A 26,230-nucleotide genomic window follows, 5' to 3' on the forward strand; every position below is an offset into this window, starting at 1 on the left:
TACCACAAGGCCAGGCTGCAAATTTTCCAGTTTTACACTCTGCTTCCCTTTTAAATATAAGTTCCAGTTTCAGGTCATTACGTTGCTCATGCATGTGAGCATAGGCTGTTTGAAGCAGTTAGGTCACCTTGAATATTTTGTTGGTTAGAAATTTTTTCTGCCAGATACCCTAAATCATCTCTCTCAAGTTCAAGGTCCCACAGATCCTTAGCTCTTTGCTAACACATAACAGAAGTGACATTTTCTCCAGTTGCCAATATATTCCTCATCTCTGTCTGAGACCTGGGCCTCATTGTCCATATCAGTATGAGTATTTTGGTCACAACCATTCAATAAGTCTATAGGAAGTTCAAACTTTCCCTCATCTTTGTCCTCTTCTGAGCCCTCCGTACTCTTCCAACCTCTGCTTATTACCCGATTCCAAGGTTGATTCCACATTTTCAGGTATCTTTATAGCAATGCCCACATTTTCAGGTATCTTTATAGCAATGCACCACTCCAAGTACCAATTTTCTGTATTAGTCTGTTCTTGCATTGCTATAAAGAAATACCCAAGACTGGGTAATTTATAAGAAGGTTTAATGGCTCACAGTTCTGCAGGCTGTACAAGCAGCATAGTGGCTTCTACTTCTGGGCAGGCCTCAGGAAACTTATAATCATGGCAGAAGGCAAAGGAAAAGCAGGCATGTCTTACATGGCCAGAGCAGGAGGAAGAGAGTCGGGAGGTGCCACACACTTAAAAAAAAAAAAAAAAAAACAGATCATGACCACTCTCCCACTATAAAACCAGTACTAATGAGGGATGGTGCTAAACCACTCATGAGAACTCTGCCACCATGATCCAATCACCTCCCACCAGGCCCTACCTCCAACACTGGGAATTACAATCTGACATGATTTTGGGTGGGGACACAGAGCCAAACCCTATCAATGGCCATACTCATGTTCCAGTTTCTGTGGTTGTAGGCAATGCTTGGTGTTCCCTGGTGTGCAGCTACATAACTCTAATTTCTGCCTCCATCATCACACAGCAACTTTTCAAAAAAAAAAAAAAGAAAAAAAGAAAAAGAAAAGAAAAAAGTAGTAAGGAAGATAGAGTTGAATTCATGTAAGGCTCAGGTTTTGTCAGTTATAAGTTAATGACAACAGGGCAAAAGGAGTTTAAGATATTGCCATGATAGTGGCAGAAGTATTAAGATGACAGATCTGAGCTGGATGGAGAGGTAAGTGAAAAGGTTACTAATGGAACTACTAATGAGAATTTAAAAACTGGCATATTGGGTTTGACTCTCAAACTTTCCAAAGCTCTTCGTATTTATCTGCTTTAATCCAACAGTTTTATCACCAACTATACAGTGTGCTGCGCTACACTGCAGGGGGATGCAGCTGTAAATAAGACAATCAACACTGATCATTTCGTAGAAAAGCATGAAGACTAATAATATTCATTTATTTTATCTTTTAGAGATGAGGTCTCAGTCTTGTCACCCAGGATGGAATGCAGTGGCACAGTCAAGGCTCACTCTAGCCTTGACCTTCCAGGGTTAAGTGATTCTCCCACTGCAGCCTCCCTAGTAGCTGGGACTACACACCACCATGACTAGCTAATTTTATTTATTTTTTTGGTAGAGACAGGGTCTCCCTATGTTGCCCAGGCTGGTCTCAAACTCCTGGGCTCAAACGTTCCTCCCACTTAGGCCTCCCAAAGTGCCGGGATTACAGGCATAAGCCACCCCACCTGGCCAAAACTAGTAATAGTCAATAGAATGATCAGTACAATTAATAAGATCTAGGTACAAGGTAGTAAAAACGTGAGAAAGGATACTTTTCACCTCATGGTAAGACATGGTTATCAGGAAACATTCTTTAAAAACTGCCTTAAATAGCTCTTGAGACAGCTGCAAGTAAAGTTGGGATGAAGAAACCATTCTGAGTAGCATGAATAGCATAAAAAAGCATAGCGAAAGCCTAATCAGAAGATAAGGCTTATGGGAAAACAATGCAAGGTAGGGCTGTAAAGGTAATTTAAAGCCAAATTAGAGAGAGCCTTAAATGTGGTAAGGAATCTGGACTTCATTCAGTAGGCAGTGGAGGGGCAGTTCAAGTCTATAAACATGATCAATGATGTGCTGTAAAAAGAAACCATTTTGTTTGGGGTGAGGTTCAGGCATCATCTCAAGCTTCTAAAGATGATGATCAGAATCGGATGATTCTAACATGCCAGCAGGGTAGAAAGACACTAGCCTAAGGAAAGCCTATGCATATCTCTCAATCTTTATCAAACAAAATTTGGAAGAAACCACCTATTACTAGCTAAGTTGACCTAGCAAAATCAAAATTTAAAAAGCAGACCATTCCCATAACAAAAGAAAAATAGATATTGAATATATACAATTTATTTAATAAATTAATGTCATTCAAAATACAGTGCCAGAACATGATGCAGTTGAACATGCTAGTAATGTTTGTCATGAAGCACCTGTGCTCATGTTAGATTGGCGGCGCCCCACTACTGCTAGTGGTTCCTGGGATTAATGCCAGAGCAGCGCTAGTTATCTGCTCTTCTGCACAGCTAGTGCAGAGAATTCCTGAACAGTTCACTTTACTAATCCTAACCCCCACACGCACACAACAGGTTAAAAAAAACACACCCTGACAGCTAACAGATCTATACACAATCACTCTACAGTAATGCTTGTTATTAAATTAAGATGTAATGACCTGGTTAACCCACTCTAAATCTTGAAGATGGAGAACTACATCAGCAGCAGGTAGTTATATGCATGAGCCAATGTTAACATAATACAGAAAGTGGAGGCTTTTTCTGATTAAAGCTCCACGCAGACCCGCACAATGAGTGGCTGGCAATTCTTACTGCAAGCCCAGCAACTTAAGTCCACACCTGGTAAATGACCAGCTGACTGGAAGACCTGTATTCTAGATAGATAGACAAGTATAAGTTAGTGAAAAGAGAATACATGCACCTAATAGTATAGTTAGACTGATCCTGCAGTCATAGCTTTCCCTGTGTAATACCATAATATTATGGAAGATCTTCCTCAACTAGAGTATAGGATTTAGACATTTCTATACCAACACGGACATTAGTGTTAAGTGCAGTTGAATTAATTACACTGAAAACTGTATTCCAGGACTTCAGAACAGAAGCACGGGAATGAAACACACATACTAAAATAACCTCAGCACAATTTGTGATATACCACACTAGGAACAGGAAACTACTTTTATAAATGAACTTTTTGAACTGTACATACACACGGCTAACAATGTTAGATAATCCAGATTCTTATACTCTCATGATTACACATAAAGTTTCTCAATTATTGAATAATCTATTTCATATTATGGAAGCATATCTTTCTGTAAGACTCACTGATATATATTATACTGATGCAAATATTAAGTAGGGCATAAAAATAAAATTTATCAAAGATAGAATTTTATGTACTCATATTTAGTTCTTTCATAGCCTCTTTTGTTTAGCAAAGAAAATGACAAAGCACATAACTCAGGCGTGCACTCCCTGAACTTCCCCACTATACAGGTGGTAGTGCAACCATTTCTCCATCCAGTTCAAACTCTTCTGTCCCATCCGTTGAAAAAAGATAAGTTGGTGGTTTCCATGGAGACTCTTCAAGGCAGGATGGATAGAGTTTCCCCACAGTGCATCGAAAATCTCTCCCCAAGTCCCACAGTACACGTTCAGATATATGCTGCCGCAGAGACCACCGGTCAAGTTCCAGGTCATATTGGTAGGTGACGTATTTAGCTCGCTCATTTAAGTGGGTTTCTCGCATAAACACACATAGAGAATTTGAGATCACAACAGCTCTAACACAGGGGTCAGAGTACCTCTTAGCAGGGATGTTGGCTGCCATTTTCCACTCATTTTTATTCACATCATAAATTTCCACAGTTACTGAAGACCCATCTACAGTGCCAGAGGGGAGTCTTATGCCGGAATTGGTAGCAATATGCAACCCTCCAATATAGAAAATTTTATCACCAAAAGCTGCAGCTGAAGCAAAGGACCTACTAGTCTGTCTCATGGCCATTTCTACCCATGAGTCAGACCTTGGAAAATAACAGTACATGAGGTTCAGTGTCATCACATAAATGCAGTCATGAACCACAACTGCTGCACTCCATTGCCAAGCACAAGGTAAAGGGCTTACCATCGTCCACTCATCTTTCTCAGTGTCGTATCTTTCTACGGTCCTCCGATTAAGTTCTCCACCTACGCTATCTCCTCCAATTGCATAGATATAGCCTTCACAGCAAACCAAAGATGGCTTTATGCGGACAAAAAGCATTGGGGTCTTTGGAAACCAGGTATTTTGCTGTGCATCAAACCAATAAAAGCAATTCACAGTTCTGAAGGCAGTCTGAAGTTTGCTTGTTTTACTGTGATTTGTTTTTGTGTTTTTCAGAGGAACTTGACCCCCTGCTATGTAGATATCATTATCAGGAGTTACAACGGTCCCAACCTTATGCAAATCAGCTGGTGGGCTACATAACTTGTAAACTTTTTCTGCTTGGGGGCTGTAACAGACAGAAGAGTAAAGACTACAAGGATTTTCTGAAGATGCTTCAATGAAAATCATCATTTCCTCTTTAGTCATCCCAAGTCTTGGTTTGAAAAACTTGGGCATGGACTTATACAGACCTTGAACCACCACTGACTTATCATTGGGTGGCAGACCTTGAAACCAAGCTCTCTGTGTTACTTCTGAAAGTGCATCAATTCTGATTTGGCTAAGAACAGAAGACAAATACTGGGATCGTGATTCTGTGTTATACTCTAGCCACAGCATAGCAGCTTCTCGAACGGTTTCTTCCTTTTCTACATTTAAATTGTCACTACTGAGAATATCTATCAGTAGGTCATGTGACAGCTGCATGAACGCGTCCTGATGATACACAGCAGTGAACTTGTGCTCCACCATTCTTTTAGCACTCTGTTTTAATTCCTCACAACTGAAGAGATCAGCAAAACTCAACAATCGTACACAATTCTCTGCATTTATTTTTTTAATTAAATATTCTCGACAACGTTGTAACACATCTTCTACCTAGAATGAGAAGGAAAAAAAAACAGGCTGATAGGGCCAGGACAGACACATTCTACTTTTATGTAAGACGTAAGTATATTAATCAGATGCCCATAGTGTAATTTTTATTTTCAGATACACACATCTGGGCTGAGATAAGGTCTTCTGGTAGTAATAAACTCAGAAGACTATAAAATTTTGCAGTATTTTTTCCTGCTCAGTGGCCTACTTAACTATTCTATTTAGGAACCAGCAGTACAACAATAAATAGGCTCTTAAAAAACAAAACAGCCTTAAAGAACAGGTAATGAAATTCACATATAAGTCATACTTTCCTACACTTTATATATAATTGAGAGAACTATATGAAAAAATGTAAATAAATCATAGTATAGAGAAAATTATTGTTGTTGAATAACTGGATTCTGGTTTCCTCAATTTGAACACAGTCACATAAAACCAGAAAATCATGCACAATGAGTAAGAGTAGTTATTTGCCATTCTTATCGAAAGGTAAGATATCAAAGCAACACGAAATAGACTTACGTGCAGTTATAAATTACCTACATTTAAATGACCCATCTTAGCCACTGTAAGCTTCCTAGATTTGTTTTCTCTTAAGAAGGTAGATCTCAGTTCAATCAGATGTGCTACCCACTATACTTATTCAGCATCACAGTGATTAACCAGAAACTGTTTACACTGAGAAGTCAGGTTGCTTGGATTTAAAACTTAATTGGCCAATTAGTACCTGGAAACTACTTATTAGGAAAGAAGCTTCACATCTCTAAACTTCAATTTTCTCTTATATAAAATGGGGAAATAATAGTTATCTCCCTCAAATGAGCCCTGTAACGATCAGATGAGAATATATATAAAGTATTAGTACACCATCTGGTACTGAAACATATGATCACTTCATGTGGTTGATAGTGAAAGTCATATTGGTAGTCATAGAATACCCCATCTCAGGCTTCCAGGGCAACACAGTCTAAGAGGCAGAGTCCTGTTTTGCATTTGAGCAAGCAGATGTAGTATATGGTTTTCGTTAAAATGGCAGAAAAAAAATGTTAAGGAGCAGTGTCAATATTTACAGTAACAAAGTATTCTGGAATCAGATTTTCTTAAAATTCCTTAATGCCTTAGTAATTCTGAGAAATGCCTGCTTTTAAAAGAAGGACCAACAAAAAATTAGCTGGATGTGCTGGTGCATGCCTATAATCCCAGCACTTTGGGATTATAGGGAGGAGGATTACTTGAGCCCAGCAATTCGAGACTGCAGTGAGCTATCACCATGCCACTGCATTCCAGCCTGGGCAACAGAACAAGACATGTCTCTAAAAATAAAAAGTAATGACAACTTGCAAACTATATAAAGACAGTGCTTACAATAAGCATTTCTCCCGTTCAAGTTTGGAATTACTAGCGCACCAGCAAGCTACCCCAGCCTCAGTTTCCCCAGAGTTGTGGGTAGAGTAGAACACTAACGATAAGGTTAGTGTAATAAGGAGTAAAGGTTGGCCAGGTGTTGTAACTCGCACCTGTAATCCTAGCACTTTGGGAGGCCTAGGTGAGAGGACTGCCTGTGCTCAAGAGTTTGAGACTAGCCTGGGCAACATAAGAAGATCTTGTCTCTACAAAAAATCAAATAATTAGCCAAGTGTGGTGATGCACGTCTACAGACCCAGCTACTCAGGAGGCTAAGGCGGGGGGATGACTTGAGCCCAGATCAAGGCTGCAGTGAGTTGTGATCTCACCACTGTGCTGCAGCCTGGACAACAGAGCAAGACCCTGTCACACAAAAAGTTGAGTATCCCTAATTCAAAAATTCAAAATCCAAAATGCTCCAAAACCTGAAATGTTTTGAGTGCTGACATGACACTTGAAATACTCACGGGAGCACTTCAGAGTCTAGATTTTTAGATTAGGGATGATGTAAATCTAAAATATAATGCAAATATCCTAAAATCTGAAAAAATCTGAAACTGGCTGAACTGGATTTCTGATCCCAATCATTTTGGATAAAGGGTACTCAACCTATGGAAGATTAAAAAGGAAGGAGACTACATAAAGCATGAACTGAGTTCTGGTTTCCAGAATTATACCCAGGTGTTGGCATTCAACCAGTGTCATGTATGTTCATTCAGTGCATATTTATTAAGTACTTAACAAATATCACAAACAGTGCTCTCCAAATCTAACCTTTGGTCTAAAGGTTCTCCCTCTGAAGAAACTTTGTGAAATACAGTGTTATTCCAAAACAGGAGATGAAATGAAGAAAAAAACTCTTATATTCCTCTTAAAATTTAAAAAGGGAACATGATGGGGAAATAAAGAGTAAAACAGTTTGTCATACATAAATATATCAACCATCACTTGTTTTGTTTAAATACTTCTCCTTAATTGCTCAATATGGTCACATAGCCATTATAAATATTTATCATAATTTCCACCAAGTTTTCTGTGAAAAATAGTATCATGAAAAATTAGTATATCTAAGCTCTAAGCAAAAAAAAAAAAAAAATTGAAACACTTAAATTCAATAAACACTGTTAAAAATTACTTTAATTTGGCTGGGAGTGGTGGCTCATGCCTGTAATCCCAGCACTTTGGGAGGCCAAGGCGGGTGGATCATTTGATGGCAGGAGTTCCAGACCGGCCTGGCCAATGTGGCGAAACCCCACCTCAACTAAAAATACAAAAATTAGCTGGGCATGGTGGTACATGCCTGTAATCCCAGCTATTCAGGAGGCTGAGGCAGGAGAATCACTTGAACCCAGGAGACAGAGGTTGTTGTGAGCCAAGATTGTGCCAGTGCACTCCAGCCTGGGCAACAAGAGTGAAACTCCGTCTCAAAAAAAAAATTAACTTGAAATCAAAATTCTCAGGTATGTTAGGCAGTAAAACACACGAAACCAGTATAAAATTTTCACCTATCTCTTTTATTAACAGATTTACATTCCCATCACAAAACTACTTAGTTTACTGGGTAATCAAATCCTATTGTTTTTCCCTTACACATTTTGTAAAAAGAAAAAAAACTTTTACCTTCTAAAATACGTAATAAGAAAATTACATAGATAAAAGACATTACTGGGCCAGGCATGGTGGTTCATACCTGTAATCCCAGGGCTTTGAGAAGCCAATGCAGGAGGATTGCTTGAGCCTGGGATTTTGAGACCAGCCTGGGCAACACAGTGAGATCCTGTCTCTACAAAAAATAAAAATATTGGCCCAGGGAGTGGTGGCTCATGCCTGTAATCCCAGCACTTTGGGAGGCCGAGGTGGGTGGATCACGAGGTCAGGAGATCAAGACCATTCTGGCTAACAACGGTGAAACCCCATCTCTACTAAAAATACAAAAAATTAGCCGGGGGTGGTGGTGGGCACCTGTAGTCCCAGCTACTCGGGAGGCTGAGGCAGGAGAATGGCGTGAACCCAGAGGCGGAGCTTGCATCTGAGCCGAGATCGCGCCACTAGACTCCAGCCTGGGTGACAGAGTGATACTCTGTCTCAAAAAAATAAATAAATAAAAATAAATAAATAAATAAATAAAAATAGTAGCTGGGCATGGTGGTGCACACCTTTAGTCATCCCAGCTACTCAGGAGGCTGAAGCAGGAGGATCACCTGAGCCCATGAGTTCAAGGCTTCAGTGAACCATGACTGCACCAATGCACTCCAGCCTGGGTGACCGAACGAGACCCCGTCTCAAAAACATAAATAAAAAATGTTTAACAATGTTTCCTCACGAAATAAACCACATAATAAACCAATAAGCTACAACTCATGTATATAACTGAGTAAAAAAATGCTTACCTGTAGGCTGGACACAGTGGCTCACGCCTGTAATCCCAGCACTTTGGGAGGCCAAGGCAGGTGGATCACGGAGTCAGGAGATCAAGACCAGCCTGACCAACACGGTGAAACCCCGTACTAAAAATACAAAAATTAGCACCTGTAATCCCAGCTACTCAGGAGGCTGAGGCAGGAGAATCACTTGAATCTGGGAGGCGGAGGTTGCAGTGAGCCAAGATCGTGCCACTGCACTCCAGCCTGGGCAACAGAGAGAGACTCCGTCTAAAAAAATATATATATGCTTACCTGTAGGAAGCAAGCTGTTTCATAAAGCTGTTCTACAGTGCTGTCATTCATTGCCAAGTTACCCGTGTATGCGTAAGTTATTATTATCTGTAAGGTGGCAGCATCGACATTCCTCAGGTGTACATGGGTTTGTTTGCTTTCACTTAGTCCACTCATAAACATGGCCCTACAGGGGAGATGGAGAAAACAAAGTTGTAAGGGTTTTGTGTAAAACAAATGTAGAGCTGAAAAGAACAATTAGACAACAAGAGGTGTTTATTTAGGGTATTTACTTATAAGAGAAACTTTTTTTTTTTTTTGAGACAGGGTCTTGCTCTGTCCCCCAGGCTGGAGTGCAGTGGTACGATCATGGCTCACCGCAGCCTTGACCTTCTGTGCTCAAGCGATTCTCCTCAGTCTCCCAAGTAGCTGGGACTACAGGCATGCACCACCACACTCAGCTATTTTTTCTTTTACTTTTAGTAGAGACGAGGCCTCCCTATGTTGCCCAGGCTGGTCTCCAACTCCTGAGCTCAAGCAATCTTCCTGCCTCAGCCTCTGAAAGTGCTCGGATTACAGGCATGAGCCACTGTGCCTAGCCAATGAAATTTTTGAGGGAGACAGATAAGAATAAAATCCAGTCCCAAATATATACCAGACTATTCCACCATGCCATTTTGAGTGAAAATCTCAAAATTCTATTCACTTCTTATATTCATACCATGAAATAATACTCAGCAATAAAAAGGAACTAAGTATTAATATATACTTTAACATAAATGAACCTGAAAACATTATGCTCAGTGAAAGAAGCCACACACAAAAAACCACATAGTATATGAGTCCATTTATATAAAACGTCTAAAAAAGGAAAATATAGAGACAGAAGGTAGATTAGTAGTTCCTTAGAACTGTAAGAATGGGGTCTGTGACTATAAATAGACACAAAGTGATAAAAGTGCTCTAAATTTAGATTGTGGAAATGATTGTGTAACTGTAAATATACTAAAATTCATTTAATTATACACTTAAAATGGGTAGATTTTGTGGTATATAAATTACATCTCAATAAAGCTGTTAAAAATTCATTTACTCAAACAATTCTCTAAAAATATGCAGGACACTTTCCTAAAAATCTATTATATACAGGAAATCATGATGGAAAGGCAACTGGCATCATGGAGAATACTAAGTAGAATGCCCATATATAGGTAAGAGACGAAAATAGGAGAGAAAAGCTTCTGCATGTAGCGGTCAACAGTGAGTGTCACAACAGTCACTAACTTGGGCCCCTCAAGGACAGAGATGAAGAAGCTATTCAAAATGGATAAAACAGGGTAGAACATAAGAAGCAACTGTTCAAGGGGCATAGCTTGAACATAAGGGCTCATGCAGGAAACCAGAAAATGAATTGGAAAGATGGAGAGCAGTCAGATCACAGAGGGCCTTTAAATGAGACAAGAGAGTCTGAGCTTTTCCTTGTAGATAGTGGGGAAAACCAAAGGGTTTCAAGTCTGAATTTAGCACGACAAAATGTAAGTGATAAATGTAGGATGAATACTCTAAGCTGACAGACTATAAGAGCTAAAGGCTAGAGATAGGAAAACTGACTATCAGGCTATGACAATAATATACCTAAGAGGTAAGAAACTGAGTTATATTGGCAGAAATGAATACAAAAACCACTATAGCTGGGCGCTTGGTGGCTCACGCTTGTAATCCCAGCATTTTGGGAGGCTAAGGTGGGCAGATCATCTTAGGCCAGGAGCTCAACACTAGCCTGGCAAACATGGTGAAACCCTGTCTCCACTAAAAAATACAAAAATTTGCTGGGCGTGGTGGCAGGTGCCTGTAATCCCAGCTACTCAGGAGGCTGAGGCAGGAAAATCACTTGAACCCGGGAGGCAGAGGTTGCAGTGAGCCAAGATCGAGCCACTGCACTCCAACCCGGGCAACAAAAGTGAAACTCTACCTCAAAAAGGAACAAACAAACAGACAAACAAAACCCACTATAAAGAGCCAACAGGATCTGGTGCTTTTCTTTTTCTTTTTTTGAGACAGAGTCTCACCCTGTTGCCCAGGCTGGAGTGCAGTGGTGGTATCTCAGTTCACTGCAACACCCAACTCCCAGGTTCAAGCGATTCTCCTACTTCAGCATCCCGAGTAGCTGGGATTACAGGCGCCCGCCACTACGCCCGGCTAATTTTTTGTATTTTTAGTAGAGATGGGGTTTCACCGTGTTAGCCAGGATGGTTTCAATCTCCTGACCACGTGATCCGCCCGCCTCGGCCTCCCAAAGTGCTGGGATTACAGGCATGTGCCAGCACTCCCGACCAGTAACAGCAAATACTTAATTTCATAATACTGTAACAGGCTGAAGTACCACAACAGAAGTGCTGAGTAATTCTCAAGCAATTCTCTCATTTTGGGTCTAAAATGAACTATAAATGTTACCAAGAAATATTAAAACTATTATTCAGAGGTACCTACTAATTATTGGTGGGATAGACAGAACTGGTAACTCAAACTACAAAGGAAGAATGTATTTAGTTCAGAAGGCAAAATCTCTACAGTAGATGTATAGGAGCATTACATGTAAAGATCTTGAAATCTACAATTCTGCCAGCAGAATCTAGTTGAAGAACACTTGTGAAAAGCTCAAATTATATCCTGTGGATATGAAACTGTCCCAGGCACAAGATTTTAATGATGGGTGGCTTCAACCCCAAACACATATTGAACTATTTTTATTTATTTAATAAATATCTGATTTGTTTTAGGTATAATACACAGTTGTCCCTTGGTATCTGTGGGGGACTGACTGGTTAACAAACTTCCCAGACTTGGCCGGGTACAGTGGCTCACACCTGTAATCCCAGCACTTTGGGAGGCTGAGGCGGGTGGATCACTTGAGGTCAGGAGTTTCAGACCAGCGTGGGCAACATGGTGAAACCCCGTCTCTACTAAAAATACAAAAAAAATTAGCCGGGCATGGTGGTGTGTGCCTGTAATCCCAGCTACTTGTGAGGCTGAGGCACAAGAACCACTTGAACCTGGGAGGCAGAGGTTGCAGTTGAGTTGAGATAGCACCACTGCACTCCAGCCTGGGTGACAGATTGCGACTGTCTTTAAAAAAATAAAAAAAAAAAAAATTGTAGGCATAGCAAAGGCAACAACTGGTATTTGAGCCTTAGCTTCTGCAATCATCATGGGATGTGTTAGGGAATGTGAAGTTTCGGTATCTTCATACAAAGTAAGTCAGCCCTGAAAGGTCAAATGAAATCTATCCTGTCTATAGCTGCCATTAAAGAACAGCAGAACAGGCGGTGCGCAGTGGCTCACGCACTTCGGGAGGCCAAGGCGGACGGATCACAAGGTCAAGAGTTTGAGACCAGCCTGACCAACATGGTGAAACCCCATCTCTACTAAAATTACAAAAATTAGCCCAGGCGTGGTGGTGCGTGCCTGTAATCCCAGCTACTTGGGAGGCTGAGGCAGCAGAATCACTTGAACCCAAGAGGCAGAGGTTGCAGTGAGCCGAGATCGCGCCACTGCACTGCACTCCAGCCTGGACAACAGAGCGAGATCGTCTCAAAAAAAAAAAAAAAAAACCAAAACAAAACAGCAACACCAAACTCACTAATGATTGCTGCTTATGGCTGTTAATATTTGTAGTAGAAATATACAGGTCCACATTTAATTCACCTTTATTCTCCCTGTCCCTTTCAAATATTAAGTCAAAATTACCTAAAAGCAAAGAACAAATAAAGCAATCCATCTATGCCTTGGCTTCTATTCTGCTCAGGAAACGTACAACAAAGACACAAAAGATCATAAAAATGTAAAGTTAAGCTTTATGTATTTGTTATTAGCAAAGAGTAACTAAATTAACTTCTGCATTCAGAGGCACAGAGAACACCAACGTTACTAGTTATTAAATATTTAAATCTGGCAAAGAGTCTAGTTAGTACAAAGAAATATCACAAATGGTAATAGTGAAGAGTGAGAAAAAAATATATTTTGTAAAGAAAAGTCTTAACCTATCTAACAGCACCAATTTTTACCCTGTAAAAATTACTATTTGAGCCTATAACTTGTCAGTTTAAAAACAGAGATCACTGTTTTCTAAAGGCAGCATTTTAAAATCTCAAAGTGTAAATTATCCCATTTTTCTTTCTCTTTTAATGGAAAAAGAATATTCTAAACCTTTCTGCCTTCCCAACATTAAAACTGTACCTTAGTTAATTGCAACACATTTCTTGTATTTAAACCTTTATAAAACTTCTTTCATGTGTCTCTTACACATGCAAGAATGAGATTTGCCAAGTACTACATCATCTGAATAGAAACCTTAAGCAAAACTTAAAAACAAAAATTGAGATGTGGCTTTTTAAAAAATTAAATAACATTTCAAAGAATTTCTATTTAAAACATTAAAAGTACTTACCTGAAATAAGAGCTACATGTTGCAAGAACCATCTTATGACAAGGGAATTCAGTGCCCTCAACAATTAACACTATGTCAGTAAACAACTGCTGTTCATAAAACAGTTTCAACTGTTCCAACAAGGACACAGCATATTCAGTATTGATCTGCCTCTCGTCTTGAGTGGACATGACTGTATTCCATTAATATCTCCAGGAACAGATTAGAAAAGTCCGTCTTACTGATGGAAGGTCAAGTGAATACTTCAGAAATAAAGGAGAAACTACTTGCTGTTATCTGCAGCATTCAGTACCAAGACTGACACATTCACTAATGAGTAATATCTTGTTACACAGACTTAGAATCACTCCTAGGTCATCCTGTGTTAATTAGGTTCTTCAGAGTTTTTCAACACAGTCTGCAGACATTGTGCTCAAATCTGCAATTGTGCAGCTCATGAGTGAAAGAGAAAAATACACGAGGTAGATTTTGTGGCAACATCCTATGTTCAGTGGATCCTGTGGAGTAACTAAAAAGAAAAAAAGTTCAGTTGTAGTATCTAGGCCAGTACGGTTTTAGAATATAACGTTTAAAATGGCAGCCTTAAATAGAAATCATATTTATTTCAAGTTCAACTTTAGACATTACCATAAAAGTGAAACATGACAAAAATGAAGATTCTTAGTCTACATTTAAAATTAAAAAACAAGAAAATTACCAGTTGTAATTTCAAGTTAACTTTTGCCTTCTATACAAAATATAACTGTCACAGAAAATAACGAACACATGAATAAGTACACATTTTTAAAGCTCTTTCAAAATAGACAAATTACCAAAGCCAGATCTCTTAGTTATTTGTCTGGTAGCAACAAATGATCATAATATTTAAGAAAAAATATTTTTTTAAAAAAACAAAAAACCTGCTCTCTTACATAGAGATTTCTCGTTCTCCGAATATATTTTAAACACGTTCACAAAGTCTTCATATTTAATTTAAACTATATGGTAAATAGATTCAAACTGTTAATTTTCAAATTTGCCATTCAATTCACTAAGAGAAGTATATGTAATTTGTCTCTTTGTAGAGTGGTTCTTTCCTAGGAATCTTTACGAATAAAAGCATATAATTTTACTTAAAAAAAAAAAACATAAAATGTAATGGATATATGTTCCCACCCAGAAAACTCCATATTACACAAATATGAATGTTCTCCAAATTAATATGTAGCTTTAATACAAATCCAATATAAATCCTATTTTCAAGGGATTTATCTGGAAGAATGCACAAAGGTTGCTAAGATATTTGAGGGGAAGAAGGGCAAGTTTTTAATGATTTTTATGAAAATATTAAATGTACTATAAAACTCCCATAAAACCAAGTACACATAAGAAACCAGAGATGACTGGCCGGGCACGGTGGCTCACGCCTGTAATCCCAGCACTTTGGTAGGCCGAGGCAGGCGGATCACAACGTCAGGAGTTCGAGACCATCCTGACCAACATGGTGAAATCCTGTCTCTATTAAAAATACAAAAGTTAGCTGGCCGTGGTAGTGCGTGCCTGTAATCCCAGCTACTCAGGAGGCTGAGGCAGCGGAATTGCTTGAACCCGGGAGGTGGAGATTGCAGTGAGCCAAGATCGCACCACTGCACTCCAGCCTGGGTGACAGAGCAAGACACCGTCTCAAAAAAAAAAAAAAAAAAAGATATTAGATATGATAAAGATAAATATGGTATCTCAAATTAGGAAGAATGGTTTATTTCAACAAATAATGTTGGAAGTGGCTAACTGCTCAAGGGGGCAAAAAAAGCCTAGGCTTTAGTCATACTGCATACCATTCATCAAAAAAAAACACAAAATTCCAGCTGAATAAAAATTTAATTTGGAACTCAGTATTCACAACACATGGCAAAGGAATTACAAATCAGGAAAAGAGGAAAATCCCAAATAGAATGCTACTAATATGTTAACTATAAAAACTGCCACTGCTTTTTTCACCAACTGTTAAAGATGACCATTAGTTACCATAATGAGAAATGACTCCATCATTAGAATCAGTTATTTTTCCTCACAAAATACCATCCATTATGTCAAAGAGAATCACATATACTTCCTGACAAACTATACTATTACAGTAACTACTAACTTGATATACAGTCAAGTTTCCAGCCAAGTTAACTTTGAAAGTAACTAAAACAGGTGCAAAGGCAGAGTGAGACTCTGGGTCATTTAAGGTAATAACTTTGCTCTTCCAGAACAGCATGTCACACTATAAATCTGAGTTCTACTACTATAATCTCTAAGGCAAATAATACTTAAAATCACTGGCTATTTCCACACATTAATAATGCAGCAAGGCATAGTGTTGTTGAGGGTGTGGAAAAACAAGCATTCTTACACAGAGGAGTAAGTTGATACATACCCACAATCCCTTATTCAAAACTCTTGACACAAGACACGCTCCAGAATTTACACTTTTCCAGATTTTATAGAGGTATTGTGACACATGTACCCTACATTATAAAACCCTCTCAAGAAGTCTCAGGTAGCAATGGATAATCAAACATATTATCTTTGCTGAGGCAACTATGAATGGTGTGAAAAATAAAGACTATATATAGCCTCACGTTACTTCAGGTCAGGTTTTACTAGCAAAGATTTTTTTTTTTTTAACAACTTGATTTTTCAGAGCTTTTTGAATTTCAAAATTGCAAGTATTAATAATACTTGGCACTGGAAATGCTTAATACCAATCTACTAATCCTACTTCTAGAAATATATTTTACAGAAATATATGCATTAATAAATTAGAAGTCCTAATCCCAGTAGCTGGACTCAAAATTGTCCCCATCCATGTTTAAACAAGGTGACAGCAACTGGTGGCCAGGGCCAAGACAGACTTAAATCATGCCGCTAGACCCCAGAATTTCTTGCAGGCTAGCGGTACAGGCTCACTCTGGTCATTTCATTAACCATATAATAATATGATTTTCTGCAATGATTTTGGGGAGGCCTCATTTATGACTGGGTTTTGCTAGATTTGATTTTTTATCGTATCCATGAAACCGTATTAAAACAATTGAAGTCTGCTTCTAAAAAAGTACAAAGTCATTATACTCATTAACACAGCTTTATTAGATTCCCCTATTTCCACTCTTCTTTTGTAATCCAGGATACGCTTTCTTCCTGGAGAGGCAGCCTACGTAAAAGTTACCTTAAAATAGGCAGAAAAAGTAAGTCATTCAGATATGACACTAAGTAAATAAACAAGTACAATTAAAAATAAAATTAAGGTCAGGAGTGGTGGCTCATGCCTGGAATCCCAGCACTTTGGGAGGCTGAGGTCGGTGGATCACTTGAGGTCAGGAGTTCAAGACCAGCCTGGCCAACATGGTGAAACCCCATCTCTACTAAAAACACAAAAAAATTAGCTGGACATGGTAGCACGTGCTGTAATCCCAGCTACCCAGGAAGCTGAGGCCAGGGAATCACTTGAACCTGGCAGACGGAGGATGCAGTGAGCCGAGATTGTGCCACTGCACTCCAGCTTGAATGACAGAGCGAGACTCCGTCTCAAAAACAAAACAAAACAAAAACAAAAAATAATAAATAAAATTAAGTATCTCACCCCTCTGGGAGCATGGACTTCAAAAGGTATTAACTAAAAATGTGAAAGCTTGGCCAGGTGTGGTAACTCACGCCTGTAATCCCAGCACTTTGGGAGGCCTAGGAGGGCAGATCACTTGAGGCCTGAGGCCTGAAGTTCAAGACCAGCCTGACCAACATGACAAAACCCTGTCTCTACTAAAAATACAAAAATTAGCCGGGTATGGTGGCTCAAGCCTGTAATACTAGCTACTCTGGAGACTGAGGCTGCTTCAAGCTGAGACTCACTTGAACCCAGGAGGAGGAGGTTGCAGTGAACTGAGATCACACCACTGCATTCCAGCCTGGGCAACACAGCAAGACTCTGTCTCACGAAAATAAAAATAAAAATGTGAAAATTTGCAAAGTTTAGGACGATCAACCAACAATCTTCAAATGCCCACAACACAAACATTTTCTGTAAAAGACTCCTTCCCTCCTAAAAACAAAACTTGAAACCAGTACTCTAAATCCTCTGAAGCAATTCAGTATGTACTATATTAATTACCAACTGATGTGACATATTTTACAAATTTTCTCTTTTCAATAATTACATTTTGTATATTATTCTATATCTAAAATCAGCTTCAAAACGTCACACACCCTGTTATCTGTAGAAGCCAGCTTCCCCAGATTAATTCTCAGGTATCAAGGAAACTGCTGACTTAATTTTCTTTTCTGAATGAATGGCTAAATTCCACAAATGTTTATTGAATACTAAGTGCCAATCATTGCACTTTACATACTCGGATTGAGAGAAGCCAAACACCAAAGCTCCAAAACACCAAGGGCTTTTACTCTTACTACAGATTACAGCCACAGCTACAGCTGTCATTCAAAAACATGGTGTTTTAAAAACCAGCTATTCTAGACAAACTTAAAAGCCAAGAAGCAAGCAAATGAGTGAAGCAAGCTGGGTATATGAAACATTTTTCTTGAAATGTAGCTATCTTGATCTTTTTCTTTCAAACTTTTAATAGAGACATGAGTTCAAGAAATTTTACTCTTTACCGTAAGAAAAATTGTAGTACAGGTAAAATGAGCAAAGGTATCTGGTGCTCAGCCCTACTACTAACAGTGGATCACACAGGAGGAAGGAAGAACTTATTGAAGACCTATTTAAACCTTCTGGATTTTATTAATATATGCAATGATTACCTGATTTTTACAAAATAAACTTTTGGCCAGCTGTGGTGGCTCACTCCTGTACTCCCAGCACTTTGGGAGGCCAAGGCGAGAGGGTACCTTGAGGCCAAGAGTTCAAGGCTGCAGTGAGCTATGATCATGCCACTGCACTCCAGCCTGGGCAACAGCAAGATTCTGCCTCTAAAATTTTTAATTAAAAAAAAAAAAAAAAAAAAAAAGGCTGGTCACAGTGGCTCATGCCTGTAATCCCAGCACTTCGGGAGGCTGAGGTGGGCAGATCACCTGAGTTCAGGAGATTGAGACCATGCTGGCCAACATGGTGAAACCCCGTCTCTACTAAAAATACAAAAATTAGCCTGGTGTGATGGTGCGTGCCTGTAATCCCTGCTACTTGGGAGGCTGAGGCAGGAGAATGGCTTGAACCCAGGAGGAGGAGGTTGCAGTAAGCTGAGATCGCACCACTGCACTCCAGCCTGGGCAACAAGAGAGACTCAGTCTCAAAAAAATAAAAATAAAAATAGTAATAATAATAAAACTTCAAAAGGTACACTATTCTCTCTTCTCATAACAAAGACAAAATATTTTAGGCTTTGGGAGCCAAAAGGTCTCTATCCCAAAAATTTAACTCTTGCTGCAGCCTGAAAGCAGCCAAAGACAATATGGAAACAAATGTTACTTCAATAAAACTTTGTTTACAAGAACAGGTTACAGGCCACATTTACCAAACTCTGCTTTATTTTAAAAAATTTATATTTCTTTTATATATATATAAATATGTGTGTGTATGTGTATATATATACACATACCAAACTCTGCTTTATTTTAAAAAATTTATATTTTTATATATATAAATATGTGTGTGTGTGTATGTGTATATATACACATACACACACACACAAATTTTAATTTTCTTTTTTAAGAGACTGGATTGCACTATGTTGCCCAGGCTGGTCTTGAACTCCTATGTTCAAGCGATCCACTTGCCTTGGCCTCCCAGAGTGCTGGGATTACAGGCGTGAACCGCCGCACCTGGCCTTACACTGCTTCTTGATGAAATATTTAGTCAGTGACTAAAATACGTACCTCAAGTCGTTTCTGCAAGAATAATGTTTCTCTTCAGATCACAAAAACAAGGAAAAGCACAAACTTTAAATTCCTGAACGCGGAATTAAATATAATTCTTAAGCTAATTTATATATATTCCACTTTTCTTCTCAACCAAAATATTCTAACATCTTTTACCTAGTCACACAACTGCTTTCCCCAATTCCTGCTAGTTCCGTGGACTTCTGAAACATGTTCTTATCTAGTGTGAGTACCTTTAAGGTTTAAAAAAAAAAAAAAAAGACATCTCTCCCCAAGATAACCTGCCAAAAAAAAAATCCATACTGAGAAAAAGCTATTCAGAAACACTTAAATTACTTTGGGAAATCCCTGTTACAAGCCACAATTCCTGGTATCAGGTGCTTCCAGATTAGTAAGAAAGTCCTATATTCTAACACTGATCATTAGAATATATTCCATAGTAAAAAATGCTAACCAGCATAAGAATTAAATTGGAGTCATGCAAACACAATATAATGAAATTCACAATCTTAATAAAGTGCAATGTACTTTGACATAAGAAGTGTACATATTCTTACTCCTTCTTTTAAGTCCTGTGCTCAATTCAGTGTTTTTGACTGATTTGCTTGATCGCAGAGAATGGCAAAGATAAGGTTAAAATGTTATACACAGGATGAAATCCTCTCCTCCACTGTCTACACACTTTTTTTTTTTTTTTTTTTTTTTTTAAAGACGGAGTCTCGCTCTGTCGCCCAGGCTGGAGTGCAATGGTGTGATCTACAGTCACTGCCACCTCCACCTCCCGGGTTCAAGCAATTCTCCTGCCTCAGCCTCCTAAATACCTGGGATTACAGGCACGCACCACCATGTCCGGCTAATTTTTCCCATTTTTAGTAGAGATGGGGTTTCACCACGTTGGCCAAGCTGGTCTCAAACTCTTGACCTCAGGTGATCTGCCTGCCTCAGCCTCCCAAAGTGCTGGGATTACAGGCATGAGCCACCACGTCCGGCCTCTACCCACTGACTTTCTACGAATTATTACAGGACAAAGTCCTATTTATTTTTAAATCCGAAGACTACCTACAGAAGTCAAAAATTTATAAACTGATTGAAAACAAATGCTTCTAATACATTTTCTCTAGGATGCCCAAGTCTCCGAGGTTCTGAGTGAATTCCAACACATAAAAGTTTCGAAACATTGTTACTAAATGATTGTCAGGATTAAATCAGTTAGCAATCGACAGTAACATATACAATTCTACTTAAAAATCTGAAACTCTTCCCACAAAATATTATTTCTAGAGATGACTTAAAGTATTGGGAGGATATGCACAAGTTATCGAAAATACTACGGCATTTTATATCAGAGACCTGAGTGTCCTTGGATTTTCCTATCCCAAGGGGACCTAGGAACTATTCTCCCACTGAAACCAAGAGACAACTGTGTTTCTATTCAACAAATTTAAGTTGGTTGTCTGAATTCCTCACTTAACTTTCCTATAAAATAACAGTATTAAAAAGATGTTTAACTTCTCACTATAAGCAGCAAAACATGCCCGAAAGTCTATCAGCAAAGAAAATTTACAAAGTAAATACTACTTTAATACTCATAAAGAGATAAGTGACCATGAAATTGTTTTACAGATTCTGATTATTAATATTAAAGGATAAGGAACCAAGATTAAAAGTATGAAATGTTGAAATTTTTTAAAAATCCCAAATACTTTTAAAGATTTCAGAGGTTGATGGCAGTGTTTTGGCTTTTTGGGAGGAGACAATGAGGGGGGATAGATGTCTAATTTCACTTTGAAATCAAATTTTCATTCCTAGAGGTGTGTACTTTGTAGCATCCTCCCACTGAGTAGCCTGGAAACACAAATAGAAGCAAAGCAAGCTTTTCCAATGTTAACCAGGCAGAATACAGAGACTGAGGAACGAATAAAGGATTAAAGAACTATTGAATGTGATAAAGAAACCAATCAGCAATTAACTGAGCTGTGGATGAAAAAGGAAGAAAGGATAAAAAGATGGGAAGGAGGCTGCTAGCAAGGCCTGCTACAGTAAGCACAGTAGCAGGTACAAAGTTTCCATTGGACAGGAGGAATAAGTGTTAGTGATCTGTTACACAGCAGGTTGATGATCGCAGTTAACAATAATATACTGTGTATTTCAAAACTGCTAAATATTCTAAATGTTCTCACCACAAAAAAAAATAAGTAGATGAGGTGACAGATGTAAATAGCCTGATTTAATCATTCCTCAATGTGTACACAGATTGAAACATCACATTGTAGTCCACAAATACATACAATTATTTGCCAACTAAAAATAAAATAAATTATATAGTAGGAATGAAGGAATGATAGGTCTCCCTCCAGGAAGGGCAGTGCGGCTATAAATCATTCACCTGTAGGAAGCACGTTCAAATTGTACATTACTAACTTAGGGAGTGCTGCATCTCCCAATGCTACAAATGTCAATAGAGAAGATTAAAAATTTTTGTTGGAAAAGATCCAAGGCATTCTCCATGGAGGTCAACCATTGAAAAATAACTGACTACAAACCCAAACTACTTGGGTTAAAGCCCCAGTTCTGCAACTTAATAGCTGTGTGGCCCTTTTTAAGTTATTTATTCTCTATGCCTCAGTTTGCTCATCTATAAAATGTAGTTAAAAGTAGAACTCTCTTCTCAATGAATTGTTCTGGGATTACATTTCATACTTGGTTCAGTACCTGACACACAGCACTACTACATAGATATTCGAAATTATTTTTATTAACCCACCCACTGATGAAGCTTTTGCAGCACTTTCCCAACTCCTGGATTCCCCACCTACACCAGGTCCGAAGATTCCAATTTCAAGGTCTCAGCACTCCAAATACAGTTCTCTTTTTTCATTCTGTCTAAATGGTATTTTACATAAGAGAAATCCAATGTTTTCAGAGAATATTGGGACTTTTTTGCAAACATTTGACATTTGAAATCTGAATTCAGTGTTCTAAAATATTAAGATAATTTTTCCTTTTTTTTCCTTTTCTCACATATTTTGATGGTACAAATAATGAAACAAACTAGTGCTTAAAAGACGACCAATCTTGAGGAGGCTGATGTCAGTGTAAAAAACTAAATGAGAGTCCAGAAAGGCACCAGTCATAAATAAAACAAGCCTTTCTTTATTTCAATGAGATAGTTTTCTCCTTAGGAAGGACAAGAGATGGGTGCTAGAAACAGTTTGCTTTCAAGTTATCAAAACAACCACGATAGTTGAGAATGTCTGGAAAAGACCATTTGTTTTTTAGATTGTCAACTGCTACACAAACAGAATTTTCTGGAGTTGTGACAGGCATCAATTAAAAAACCAAAAAAAACAAAAAAACCAAAAAAACAAAAACCTGGCCTTTTGAAGAATCTATCAAGTTTTAAAAATTTCAGCATACTTGCAGTGAGCCGAGATCGCACCACTGCACTCCAGCCTGGGCGACACAGCGAGACTCCGTCCCAAAAAAAAAAAAAAAATTTTCAGCATAGCTTCCTCTGCTCTAGTCACATTCAGAGCTTAGGTCTGTTCTCTCTTTCCAACCATACTGATAGATGACATGGCTCCATCAGGTTAATTACGCTCAGCACCCTAAGTAAATTCAGGTCACAAGTACAAGCTGTACTATATTATGATTAACAAGTTATCTCAGTTTTAAAAAATTAAACAAGAACATAAAAGCAATGCCACCTGCGATACAATAATTATATGAGTATACTATGTCCTTTTATTTTGGATATCACTTTTCCTTTTTCCTCTCACCTCTGCGCAGTGACTTAAGAAAGCTGGGGAAAGGTGGCCAGGCGCAATGGCTCACACCAGTAAATCCCAGCACTTTGGGAGGCCGAGGCGGGCGGATCACCAGGTCAGGAGATCGAGACCATCCTGGCTAACACGGTGAAACCCCATCTCTACTAAAAATACAAAAATTAGCCAGGCGTGGGCTACTCAGGAGGCTGAGGCAGGAGAATGGCGTGAACCCGGGAGGCGGAGCTTGCAGTGAGCCAAGATCGCGCCACCGCACTCCAGCCTGGGCGACACAGCGAGACTCCGTCTCTTAAAAAAAAAAAATTACTTGAGATCGGCCGTATGCGGTAGCTCACGCCTGTAATCCCAGCAATTTGAAAGGCCGAGGTGAGGGGATCACGAGGTCAGGAGCTCGAGACCAGCCTGACCAACATGGTGAACCCTCATCTCTACTAAAAATACAAAAATTAGCCAGGCCTGGTGGGGCGCGCCTGTAATCCCAGCTACTCAGGAGGCTGAAGCAGGAGAATCACTTGAACCCTGAAGGCGGAGGTTGCAGTGAGCCGAGATCGTGACACTGCACACCAGCCTGAGTGACAAGAGTGAGACTGTCTCAAAAAAAAAAAAAAATTACTTGAGATCAACCTGTCATTTCTAATACTGAGTTATTTAAGTATCACTTGGTCTATTCAAACTCTACAAAACTGAAAAGATTAAGCTAACAAAGGACTTTGAAATTTTCACTCATATTTTATGACACCAGGACCAATCCTTTTTCCTGGCCTTACTTGTCTTAGGAATGTGGGCAAAGAGAAGAGGGGAAGGGGGACTCTTTTCTAAATGTGTAACATCTTTGGAAAAACCAATGTTATCATTTGGCTTTTAAGACTGCATTCAAGTTTCTAGGAATTCACCTTGCACATTCAATGTTCAATGTTTAGGAATGAAAAGCTCAACATTTCTACCAACCAGAAGAAAATCTATGGAGGAGCATGGACATATGTACTGATACCTCTATTCCTTCCCATCTCCTTACATGCCCCGTGAATAACATAAGTTAACATTTTATAATGTTTCTTATGAGAGCAAAAAGGGGAGTAGAGTTATAGCACTCATAAAGTCTTCCTACAAAACTATGTGCAAAGAAAACACCACTATGTGGAAACGTGTGGACTACAGAGCATGCTCAACAGAAAGGCCACAGCACTCCAGAGTTACTGACAGAAAACAACTCTTGAGGATTCCAGGCCCCAACCTAAAAGGGCTTCAATAAACACTAAGCCAACAGAAGATCAAAGTGAAGAAATAAGCTTAACATTAGTTATCAGCCAGATGGAAAGAATAGCAAAATTCCACATCATCGAGATTAGAAAACAACCGACTGGCTTTTCAATTTACTTTAGATCAGACAAAAAAGTCGGGGAAAAAAGTCCTTATCAAAGGTTAACCAAACTAAGTCATTCACAATTACAAGAGATCTAAGACCCATACTACTCAAATTCGGCAAAAATGTACAACTCAGAGGGAAGAGGGGGAAGATCCCTGTTAATTAGTTGCCTCGATAAAAGAAAATATCATTTTGGTCAGTGCACAGCGTTGACAGGGTTTCGTTTCTGAATGCCTAAATGCTGTGAGCCCGACGTACAGATTCAAGTATAAACAACACGTGACCAGTCCTGTCTCCTACGTCTTCATAAGGCTAATTGACACAGAAGATAGTTCACACAAACATACCCTTTTAAAGTTCATTTTGTATTCTGAATTCTTTTCCTATTTCCACTGGAAGGGGTCACCGTGGTAGCCCGTGGAATGGACGCTCCTCTACCTTTTGAGGCAGGTAAAGAGTTCTTAGATAGCTAAGCCCAGGGGAAAAAAAGATGTTAACTCAAAATAACCGCCCCACACCAAACTAAGCGATTTTTCTATTCCCCGGTTATTCAATCCGTAGGGACAGGGAGGTGGTCGAATTCAAGGAAGTTAAAGATTTCACAAAGTAAACACGTACACAATTTTCCGTTTCAAAGGGCAGTTTCTGCTTGCTTTTTTAAGTCGATATAGACCATAACAGGAGCTCTGTTCGTCCAGACCTCTCTTGGTTAGTTCAGATGTACGGGGGGGGGGGGGGGGGGAGAATACAGAAGGAAGGGGGTGTCCTCCTTCGGCCCACCATGTCGCGAACACGTCGCGAGTCTTTAAGGGAAACAGCTTTACTTCGGTAAGGGCGGGCGCGAGCCGAGGCCAAGGCGCCGCCCGGGAGCCCCGCGGGCGCCGAGGCGCCCGGTGCCGGGGCCGGAAACGCCCAGCGAGCGGCGTACCGGGCCGCCCCTCCCCCGCGGACCTGCCCGGAGCTCCGCCGCCCTGGGGCCGCCGCGGGGTGCGGAGGGCGGCGCCGGCCGCCCGCGCCCCTCCCTCGCCCGCGGCGGAAGCGTCTCGGGTTTGAAAGATGCCGCGGCCGCCGCCTGCCACCCGCCGAGCCACAAAGGACCGAGCCCCCTCCCGCCACAGCCCTCCTCCCCGGCCCCTCCACAGGTCGCCGCGGGCTCCCAGCCCGCCTGGCGCTACTGTCGCCTGCTCACCCGCGTCCCTCGGTCCTGAGGTGTGGGATCCGGTCCAGCCGGCGGCCCCGTCCACACTGGGCCCCTCCGGCGCGGCGGCGGGGGCGTGGCCCTCCCGCCGCGGCCTCGCCTGGGGTCTCGCCTCCGCCTCCGGCCGAGGAAGGCTGGCGCCGCCGCCTCTTCCTTCCGGTTTCCCCTCGCACCCTCCCTCGCTTGGTCCGTCCAGCGCGGAAAGCAGCGTCCTCTGCGGGCGCCGCCGCACGCTCCTCAGGGCCCGACCACCGCCAGACTCCTCCCCCGGGAGCCGCGCCGCCCGCCCGCGCCGCCTTGTCAGTCCGGGGCCGCGAGACGCCGGGCCCGCCGCCCCCGCCCCCGCCCCCGCCCCCGCCCCCGCCCGCGGCCCGGGAACGCGCGCGCAGTGGACTGCTGGCTAGCCTACGGCGCCCGCCCTCGC

At 40.3% G+C, this 26,230-nt stretch overlaps 1 protein-coding gene across 4 annotated transcripts in view; it reads right to left on the bottom strand.

Moving 5' to 3' along the window:
* Positions 1-2,380: 2,380 nt before the first annotated feature.
* The window catches only part of KBTBD2 (kelch repeat and BTB domain containing 2), a 30,455-nt gene continuing 6,605 nt past the window's right edge, over positions 2,381-26,230 (bottom strand). The window contains exons 1-5 of one of the 4 annotated variants that reach the window (XM_031012979.3): positions 25,798-25,932; positions 24,956-25,077; positions 13,602-14,109; positions 9,176-9,341; positions 2,381-5,093 (exon numbers count right to left, since the gene is read on the bottom strand). In XM_031012979.3, the coding sequence (XP_030868839.1) occupies positions 3,558-5,093; positions 9,176-9,341; positions 13,602-13,771 (1,872 nt within the window). In that variant the 5' untranslated portion in view covers positions 13,772-14,109; positions 24,956-25,077; positions 25,798-25,932 and the 3' untranslated portion in view covers positions 2,381-3,557. Of the gene's footprint in view, positions 5,094-9,175; positions 9,342-13,601; positions 14,110-24,955; positions 25,078-25,797; positions 25,938-26,230 lie in introns of those variants that run through there. The other 3 variants (XM_055347525.2, XM_031012978.3, XM_055347524.1) reach the window with 3 other exon arrangements.

This window comes from Gorilla gorilla, chromosome 6, assembly GCF_029281585.2.
Source record: "Gorilla gorilla gorilla isolate KB3781 chromosome 6, NHGRI_mGorGor1-v2.1_pri, whole genome shotgun sequence".
Lineage (NCBI taxonomy): Eukaryota > Metazoa > Chordata > Mammalia > Primates > Hominidae > Gorilla > Gorilla gorilla.